The 10,834-nt window shown below is 41.1% G+C and overlaps 1 protein-coding gene across 1 annotated transcript in view; it reads left to right on the plus strand.

Annotated features, from left to right (window-relative positions):
• Positions 1–10,834, plus strand: part of LOC142098165 (sodium channel protein type 2 subunit alpha-like) — a 156,289-nt gene that overhangs the window by 74,253 nt on the left and 71,202 nt on the right. The window contains exon 5 of the mRNA XM_075180724.1: positions 3,612–3,740. Coding sequence (XP_075036825.1) covers positions 3,612–3,740 — 129 coding nt within the window. The remainder of the gene's footprint in view (positions 1–3,611; positions 3,741–10,834) is intronic.

Consider the following 10,834-nt stretch of genomic DNA (forward strand, 5'->3'; position numbering starts at 1 on the left):
TGTATAAAGCCGTATAGCTCCGTATACCATCATATAGCCAATGTGTCACCATATAGCCCCGAGAATGACATCTATTATTTTTCTAACCATGACATGTAAGCTCTGTTCATACTGTTATGTGAATTACACAGTGAGGCCGGGTCTCTAACACACACATAGCAGTGACTCACTGAGCCCTTTTCCTCCAGCTTCGTTCAGTCCTGGACACATTGTGATATAGCAGAGTAATGTCCCAGTAAACATACCTGTCATCAGTAAAAGTGTATAGAGTGCTCCCAATGCTCAGCTGGCCTGGATGAGATGTGCATTTCCTTTATCCCTTGCGCATGAGAGTGTATGATACCAACATCCCGCACATAGCAGGATAATAACCACACAGTTGCTTAGTGATACAGCAAGAGGAGAATCCCTGGAGAATTCTATTTATATTAACTTAAGTGCTTTTGGCCATTTCATTTCCGCTGCTTGCTGTCATCTAACAGAAGAGGCTGCAAGGAAAAGTGAAGGAAGTGATTCAATAAAGTTTGTTGCCCTTCAAAGCTTTCCCAAAGCCGATTGCACATGCCAATTTTGTGTGCGGGGGGGCGTCAATACATTAAGCTAACAATTTAAGTGACACGTCTCAATTCTTATTGTCTTCTATGTAAAAGGATTACTGGTTTGAACATTAAATTAACTGCGTATCAGAGCGCGTAAACCAGTGTTTTAAATACATTCTATTAAAATAAGAACACTTCTAGTGCACCTTATATCATTGTGTTATTACTTTATTTGTAAAACTATAGCAAGAGGATTTCCTGGGCGTCCCTCTGTAATCTGGTATGAGGCATTAGCACAATAGTTTTAGGTTTGGGTAGATTTATTTATATGGTGCATACTTGACAACTTTCTTTAGTTGGCCTCTGGGAGATGCTGGAGAGGGGGTGTGGTAGGAGGGCAAAAAGGGGCGGGGAAAATCACACCATTTTGGCTCCGCCCCCGCAGCATGATCATCATTTTGACACGGGGGTGGGACAAAATTACAAGGTTTACCGTCAATCGCGCCATTTTGGCTACTAATTTGCAGGATGTGGTAGACTTGACTTTTCTCCTGGGAGTCCGGGAGACCTACCCAGAATTCGTGAGTCTCCCAGACATTCCGGGAGAGCGGGCAGTTATTGGTGGCACGCAGGGGAGGGCTGGCAAATTTTAGACCAGGGACCAAAACTCGACTCAGCAGCCTATTTTAAAGGGAAAAAATGCAGTTCGCCAAGGGACCCAGCCCAAGGTCTCTATGGGCCCAGTCACCCTGCCTCCCAGCCCAGCCAGCTCCTGGTGCCAGGTCAGGATTTGGGAAAAAGATAAATAGGCCAGGGGTATAAGTGGCAGAATTTCTTTATCATATTACTAAATTTGCATTTCTCTGGAATGGCTGCAGACATAAACAAAGATAATGCCACTTGTAATTAGAGGAATACAGTCATTTACATATTTATTTGAAATGATGATGATTGGGCAGTTTACATTGGCTGGACTCTGAGAGGGCAAAAAGGAAGAGATTTAGCAATTTGTAATATTGGATTCACAGATTCACACACCTACTTGAAGGGGTAAATGTATCATACCCCGGTTTTGTCAACTCCCGCGAGTTCGGACGTCTTCCCTTTACAAGGCAGCGCCGCTTTAAATTTAAGCTGCGAAGACGCTGAACTCGCGGGAGTTGACAAAACCGGGGTATAATACATTTACCCCTTGGTCTCAATTCACTGGACTGATGCATAACATTAGGTATTTAGTAATTCCAATAAACTCTTTACTGATCTATTTTATTTATTAATGAGTGAAACGTCACTTATGTTTTTTACTGACTGACAGTAGATTTCCTGCATTTTGACAATTACACCTGTGTAACCTCAGACTAACACATACAGCTCCATATTCTCACTGACTTGGATTGAGAATTGTCATTCAAGCAGGTGAGCTAATTATAACAATATGTCAGAATGGTAGTACTTACCAGTGTGCTCACTAATTGATAACACTGCTTCTCAGTTGGTGTTAAAAAGCCAAATATTGCATGTGTTGCACATCTGTTCCTAGCATTAAATGTATCTCATACAGGATTTAAAAATCAGTCTTTGATTGCAATGATGATTGCAAAAGTAAGTCACATGACTCTTCAGGGAGAAGTTAGAATGGAATATAGGTATCTTGTACTATTTGTATATGTCTGTGTCGCCAGGGCTGGTGCTAGGGTCCGTGACGCCCTAGGCACATTTACAAAATCGGCGCCCCCCGCCCGGCACATTTTTTAAAATCGGCGCCCCCACCCTGCACACTTACAAAATAGTGTGTAAGTGTGCAGGGTGGGGGCGCCGATTTTGAAAATGTGCGTCTTTTCTTACCTGCTTCTAACTTGCCTCCTCTCTGCTCCGTCTCCTCCCCTCCACTCACTGACACTGTCGGGCCGTGATGATGATGTCATGCCCAACAGTCAGTCAGTGAGTGGAGGGGAGGAGACGGAGCAGAGAGGCGGCGGTGGTGGTGAGCAATAGTCCCTCCCCCCCTCCGTGTGGATGTATCTGAAGCTGTGCGTCGGCTGTGAAAGGTATGGTCAGCGGTCGCCGCACAGTTTTAAATAAATTTTTAATCTGTGGCACCCTCCAGGCGCCCCCCAGAGCCCAGCGCCCTAGGCAAGTGCCTAACCTTGCCTAATTGGAGCGCCGGGCCTGTGTGTCACATCCAACAATCTTCCTGCATTGCCAGAATGACCATCTAAATGGTCTGTTAGTAAGAGGAATCAGTGTTCCCTTTTCACAGCTTCAGAGATGCATTCTGTGCAGTTTAGTGCAGGCTGAACAAAAAGCTGGTTATCCATAGGGGCATAATGGGCTGACTTTATGTACCCAAACATTCACCTCTAGTAATGACAATATTTCATCCAGCAGTTGCCCACAACTTCCTTATGATGTTGGATGCTTTGTCTATTAATGAAGTAATTTGTTAGATGTTTACAGGTAGTACAATAACAAATAGCACCTCCTGCAGGCTATAACAGGGTATAGCAAACTACTGCAAAATGTTTGTAGTTCACAAGTCAGCTTACAGCATTGCATATTTAAGTAATAGTAACATCATTTTATCAGAAAGAAAATACAGTTATACTGAATACAAAAAAAGATTTCAGTTCCAATGCGTCCACTTCTGAATGAGCCCTTATCGTACTTACCTTTATTGGCAGCGCGGAGGGGGGACGGGACACCCTGAATCACGTCATGTCATTCATACCCCATGGCAAAATTACGCACTTACATCATTTAGTCACGAAGGGAGGGGTCAGAATGTTACAAATTATGCCTTCCAGGCCCCCATCCCGCCCATTTCATAGGGATGAGGGATAAGTGTCTGCTCTACCGGAGGTCCAAGACACCAAATATGGCCGCCATATGTCACCAAAAACTGCAAGAGTTAAAGATGGCTCTTTGCCCCTGAAAAATGGCACAAACAACCTTTACATAAGGGATATTCTGTATCATAGGTCATCCCCCTTCAGAAAATAGAGGAAACCTCTCGCACATCAAACGATTTTATTTGACTAATATAAAACCGTGTGATTTATTTTTTTTCCACAGATACACATTCACTGGAATATATACATTTGAATCGCTGATAAAAATCCTTGCAAGAGGTTTTTGTCTAGAAAAATTTACCTTCCTGCGAGATCCATGGAACTGGCTCGATTTCAGTGTAATTGTCATGGCGTAAGTATCTTATTCTGTTATTTTATATGGAAAGTGAAACAAGCTTTAAACTGCACCTATCCCCTACAGTGGAGTCAGCCATTTAGATCCTCGTGAATGGTCAGGCTATAAACTCATGAATATCGGCCCCGCCCACAAAATGGCTGCCTCCACTGTGCGTGAGAGTCAGGCGTACTTTAAGGCAGTGACGCACCCGGCTCCCAAATGTTTGTAATTATTTTTTTTACATTGCATGCAGAAGCAGATTATTTCAGCACATGAACCCCAATCTTAATTTGGCAAGGTCAGCCTGCAAAACATATCCTTGCTTGAACATCACTAGTAATAGTGTGTAAGATATGGGGAACGCTTATAATCGCTGCCATGATTAGTAAGGGAAACTATGGGTATAATGCCAGAAACATCATACTATACTACATCCCCAAGTGAAATTTTAATTTTGTCACAAAACCACATTAAAAAACTGTGGGCACAACGATTGTTATGCCACATATTTGGGAATCACGGAAACGATCATGAAGGCCACATGGACCACCCTTTACCATACATGACCTGTTCTGTACTTTCCAAAACTCTTGTGTGCATTAAAATTCCATTTTACATAGAGATCAATGATCCTATGCTTAGATCTGTAATCATAGTAATCATACCGTTCACAGGCAGCTGTATGGACTGGAGCAAGGTGCTCAAGTTTTGCTACAATTTCTCTAGGGTGATTCTGGTACAAAACTAAAAATGCACATTTGCAATTGGTTGCGTTATTAAAATGGTAACAACGATCCATTCATTAAAATGCACAGTTATAAAGTGTGTGTTTTTAGAACAATTGTGCTTAAAACATATAATTGAGTAATCCTGAGGCTAGTGTTATGAGAGCTGATTTTGACTGTAGAATTAAATCTCATATGATGACTGACATAAGAGCACACACTGGATGGCATTTTCGAAGCACAAAATCAGCTTTGGATGCGCCGTGCCCTTCGATTTGTACCAGTGCACCTAGATTTCCACCAAGGCACAAAGGATTTTTTACAGATGATGGTGTTGGCGGGGAAGCAGAATTTTGTACAGGCTGACGGAGGAGATGGTTAAGAGACGGGGTGTAGAGGGTCTTAGCAAAGTATGGAGTAGGTGATTGCCGGAGCGACTCATTTTCCAAAGCAATGCAGAAGCAAGATTTTCTTTTGTGCAGCAAGGTTATTGAACAGAAATAAAGGGGCAGAGAGGGTGTATTTTAAGAGTGGCTCCTTCCTGTGCTACTTGCATTATACACCAGCTCAGTTCTTAGCATCTCATCCTATACTTTTAATGGAACACGTTCTGCACCTCTGTGTTCTCTCTTTCGGTGGAGAATTGCATTTCTTGGTGCAAATCTGCACACATTTTCCACATGCAATAAAGACAGTCAAGATGACCACTATTAATTTAATTCATCAATGAGGCCAAACTAAGCATTAAAGTTTATTTTAAATAAAGGGTTGGTTTTAAAGTGCAGCTCTATAGATTTTTCTGCCTCTCCGCACACCATAGCACACTTCCAGTTTGTGGAGGTGTCTCACCTTAGCATGTGCTTGGTGGACCATTCTGGTGAACCTGTGCAGGCATGTTGCGGGGCACGTCACATGCTCTATGTAAATGAGACCCAGGGGTAGGTTTACAAACCTTCTAAATAGGAAAAGTTCAGGTGTTGCCGAGAGCAACCAATCAGATCCTAGCTATAATTTTTTAGAATTTACTGATTGGCTGTTATGGGCAACACCTGCACTTCAGAAGTTTAGTAAATCTACAGTTGACTAAACATCGCTTCTGTAGCACAACTCAATGAAAACAATAAGTTATAAAACAATTAAGAAATTAATTTCTTAACATTGCCCCGGTAAACATAACCAGTATAGCCCAGCCCTTACAATAGATAACGCTAAACACTTTATATAAACCACTTTGTTTTCTGATGAGCCAAATATTTTATCAAATATTTATTCTATAGTAAATAAAGAAGAATTCTGTGACTGATGTAACAACTTGCAACAGTTGCCAACAAATCCTACTCCCTTTATGGGAAGAAAAGCCCTACTCATATTAAATAAGCTGTTTAATTACTGTTTAATTACAGAATAACATCTCTTTTACAGAGAAAAAAAATTACACTTCCATTGTTTTTTCTTTTAAAATGTTATAATATAATAATCCATTTCAGCAATTAAAGGCTGCTGAATCTTAAAACGTTATCATTTTTGTAGCCATGTAAATTAAGAAATGATTAAATGATTTTGTTCTTGCCCTTTTTATTGCTTGTATAGCTAAACTTCTTCTGTAAAATTATTTCATTAGTTTTAGAGAATGATTCCAAATTGTTAATCCCCAATTTTTACTTCCATAAACTGAAAAGGTTTAGTAGTCGAACAGCTGCAACAGGAAAGAGCAAATGTACAGTGTTGAAGTGTGCGAAAATATCTATCATTAGAAAAAGTGAAGGCCAGCGTGGTGCAAACAAAGTGCCCATAACAAATGGGGATATTTGCAAATAAAACCACTTATTTAATGGCCCTGAATGGCTAGGTATAGTATGCAGTCTGGGGACCTTCAGACAGCTGTTGTAGAATACATTGCTAATAATTTACTTATCTTTTCTGGAGGAAAATCAGGGATGTAAAATTCAGGCATATAATTAAGGATTAACAGATATTTATATAGCGCCATTAATTCCGCAGCGCTGTACAGAGAACTCACTCACATCAGTCCCTGCCCCATTGGAGCTTACAGTCTAAATTCCTTAACACGCACAGACAGAGAGAGAGAGAGTCTAAGGTCAATTTAATAGCAGCCAATTAACCTACTAGTGTGTTTTTGGAGTATGGGAGGAAACCCACGACAAACATGGGAATAACATACAAACTCCACACAGATAAGGCCATGGTCGGGAATCGAACTCATGACCCCACTACTGTGAGGTAGAAGTGCTAACCACTGAGCCACCAGAAAATCTTATTCACCTTTACTTCTGAAATCCCCCAAAGTCAGTGGGTCCCTCGAAGATTTTAAAGTCTCAAATAGTAGATCCTCAAAAAGTAGTCCACAGATGAGGTATCCAATGACATTTCTAGGCCCTTGTTTCCTAAATTATAGGTGTACAGTGCTATATATACATTTATTATCAAATATATCTAAATCTAAATACATAATGTCTAGGCCTGAATCACAATGCAGATGAATACAGTCCTCAAGGGGGTAAATGTATCAAGCTGAGAGTTTTCAAAAACCAATCAGATTCTAGTTATCATTTATTTAGTACATTCTACAAATTGACAGCTAAAATCTGATTGGTTGCTATAGACAACTTCTCCACTTTTCAAACCTGCCGTAAAACTCTCAGCTTTGTACATTTACCCCCAGGTGTGTATAGATAGAGCCGACGTGAATTAACCTCGGAACAATTTTAAATTGAAGTAATTAAAGTCAAGGGTGTTCTCCTTATTCTTAAAAAGGTGAACAGCTTCTACTCCTTCTTTTATACCAATTTCAAGGAAAAATTTCCATCCTGATGCTAGAATTAAAATAATTATTTATGTTCCTTAGCATCAGACAATCGTATAAATCCAGATCGGACATAACTAATACAGTAAGCAAAATCACAAATATGAGGCAGTTGCGTATAAGTAGAACAGATGAGTGTGAGTAACACTGTGGGTACTCACACACAACGTAGCAAGAGCAGGGCCGGATTAAGGGAAGGGAGGCCCCCGGGCTAAGGGTATCAAGCCCCTACCCAATGAGCTTACCTCCGTCCGTTGTTCCACTCCCTGTAGTGCGTCTGCAGCGCGCTATAATCTCCTTACTGAGGAGATCTCGTGAGAGTGAGACTATGACTCATAGTCTTACTCTCATGAGATCTCCTCAGTAAGGAGATTACTGCGTGCCGCGTAAGTACTACAGTGACAGTAGGCAGCTAACAGCATAACATTTGCTGTTAGCTGCCCGCCATTCTCCTTGAACAGGTGACAGTTAGAGCCGGGGGCAGGGACGCCAGCGGGCCCCCCAGCTGCCTGAGGCCCCTGGGCTGTAGCCCCTTTAGCCCTATTGTTAATCCGGCTCTGAGCAAGAGACATGACAGGACATACGAGGGAGACGGACAATAGAGAGAGAGATTTTTAAGACTTTATAATAAAAGAATTCCCCTGACAATCAGTATTGGTGTGGTTGTGGTCTACACGAGCACAGACGGACAATAATCAAGTGTGGGTCGGCGACGGCACGTATACAGTTCCTGGTGTGAAGTCTCATGAAAGAGTCTTCTGCACCTCCTATTGCTCTCCTTTAATAAAAATATATATATATATATTAAATAAAATCTAATATTTGAATACGAAAACATTTTTTTGAGTCAGGGTAGAAATTTTCCCTCAAAAAACAATTGGTGCATAATTATTATTTTTTTTACCTGCCCATAGCAGTTCAATGACTGACATTATTTTACTTTCTATTGGAAGCTGGAAAAGGACCTTTCTACAGTGTATTGTATCTGAAAACACTTCTTCACTTGAAGCAGTAACGAAAGAGTTACCCAGGCTGCTTAAATATCAGTACATTGTTTTACATTAAATTGCTCTTCGAGCTGTCTCTTGAAATCAGTTCTGCTCTATCTGCTTCCATAAAAGTGCCCATTTCACTGAATCTTCAAAAAGTAGGCCACATATACTGTGTCATCGCTCTCTCTATAAGGAGTTCTTCACCTCAGAAAGGGCTTCTACTCCTGCCTGCTATAAAGGCAGGTTGTGTGTTTTCAATACATTTGCAGATTTTGTAAAACTGCATAGCTCCAACGCGGAAGGGCTTAGCACTCAGATAACATGTGATATATTTCATTTAAAATGTAAAATTAAAATATTGAAGTGTTAATCCCCACTTCGGATGCTGGAAAGATACCGCTTACCATTTTATCTGCACCTTCTCTAATATGCTCAGTATTAATATGAGGCAAAGTATGTGTATTATTTCACTGAATTACAAAACCAAAATACCTCAACTATTTATACTTATGTAAATCCTTCCAATATGCTCAGATTCATCTCCTTACACACAAGTGACATGTTGAAAAAAATATGTAGCAAGACACAAATTGAAATTAATATGTATTGGGGAAGCAGGAGAGAGGTAGGGCACCGATACTTATAGCTTCATAAGTCTGAGTAATTGATTGGCTTGCAGTCTTAGGCAGCCTGGCTTGTTGAAGATAGGTTTAAGTCAAACACAGGGTAATTACTACAGCAAATATGAAAAAAACATGCTTTTCTCTTTTGTAATAGCCTTTTGACCCATTTTCTTTGACATCATGGTGTGGGATGTTTGTTACTTGCAGGGCCAGATTAAGGGAATGCAGGCCCCTGGGCTAAGGGGGCCTCCATTCCCCCATGAGGGCCCCCCCGTGATCCGAGCTGCCCGCGCCCCCGCTTCCCCCCCCACCCCAACTTACCTCCTTCTCCGGCACGCTGTAAGCTCTTTACTGAGGAGATCTCGTGAGAGTGAAACTCACGAGATCTCCTCAGTAAGGAGACTACAGCGCGCCGGAGAAGGACCGCAGTGAAAGTGCTCAGCAGCACCCCAGCCCCCGACCGATCAATACTGCTGCTGAGCACTTTCAAGGGCCCTCTGGATGCCATAGGCCCCTGGGCTGTAGCCCAGTTAGCCCTATGGTTAATCCGGCCCTGGTTACTTGTGATGAAGAGGACTTACATTTTTTTATTGCGATGAAGATGTAGTGTTCCCACAGGCTATGACTAGAAAGGGGGTGACATATAGTGCATTACATTACTTAATTGTAATGTAAATGTGTGCAGAGAATACACCTGGCGGTGAGTGAGGGTGCCGTTATAAACAGTGCAGCAAAGAAAAAAATTTCGGGCCCTGGTACAGCAACTTCTTAGGGCTCCTTCCATAGCCACCAAAGGGGCGGGGCCATACTAGGTTGGTGGCTCCTCCCACCAAACATGCAGACCAGGGACCCCAGGCAAGACTGTCCCCCAGTACTTTTTTACCTTTTTACCTTCTCCTCTCACTCTCTGTGTCCCTAGTTATAAAGCAGGAGCACTGTATAAGAATATAGCATAGAATTGTCCTTTGATTTGATATCGGAAGAAAAATCTAAATTGGCGCAAAGTCCTTTTTATAGCATCAATTCCATGAAAAAATGAGGTGTGTTTTTTTAACATAAATCAGTTGCAGGCTATAAGAAGAAGTTTGGTAATTACCATTTTCCATGGTTTCTATCTTCAGGCTGCTATTAACAATTTATAGTTTTTTCACGGCGTCATGTGACTACCATGGTAATCACAGTCACATGGCACATGATGTAGTGAGCAGAGAGGCTTTGGAGCACTCTCTGAGCTCATTCTGCTATGTGCACTGTAAAATCCTCCCCCTCCTAGTCCCCCCTCTGTCATCACATGACATGATGAGTCTGCAAGTGTGACTGGCAGTCATACTTATCCACCCTTCAGAGAGGTTTTGAAAAAGACCTAATGCTTTGTAATAGGACAACTAAGAAAATGATGTATGATTAAATGGTATTTATCTTGCTGTTTAAACAAAAAAAGTCTAGGGGGTATATTTACTGATCTGCGGGTTTGAAAATGTGGAGATGTTGCCTATAGCAACCAATCAGATTCTAGCTATCATTTATTTAGTACAGTCTACAAAATGACAGCTAGAATCTGATTGGTTGCTATAAGCAACATCTCCACTTTTTCAAACCCGCAGTTTAGTAAATATACCCCTAAGTGGGATTACTACTTAATAATATTCCATGATCTAATGTATTCATGTCAGTTTAAATATTTCTGCGTTATCGAGAGACTTGACAGAACCCCATAAAAATAATCCTATTATGTCCTCCATGCTCTGTTTATATATGTTGTCTTTTGAGGGCAAATTGGCAAGCAAATACTCATCTACCAACTTATAAAGACAAAAATCATATTATATATTTCTGGGAAATATATGATAGGATTACGTTATAAGTAATAACTTGAATGTGGTGGGGACAGTATGAGTAGTCAATTCAAGTCGAGGTCACAATCCTGACCATCAAAATGTTCTGC

The sequence above is a fragment of the Mixophyes fleayi genome, chromosome 7 (genome assembly GCF_038048845.1).
Source record: "Mixophyes fleayi isolate aMixFle1 chromosome 7, aMixFle1.hap1, whole genome shotgun sequence".
Taxonomy (NCBI): Eukaryota; Metazoa; Chordata; class Amphibia; order Anura; family Limnodynastidae; genus Mixophyes; species Mixophyes fleayi.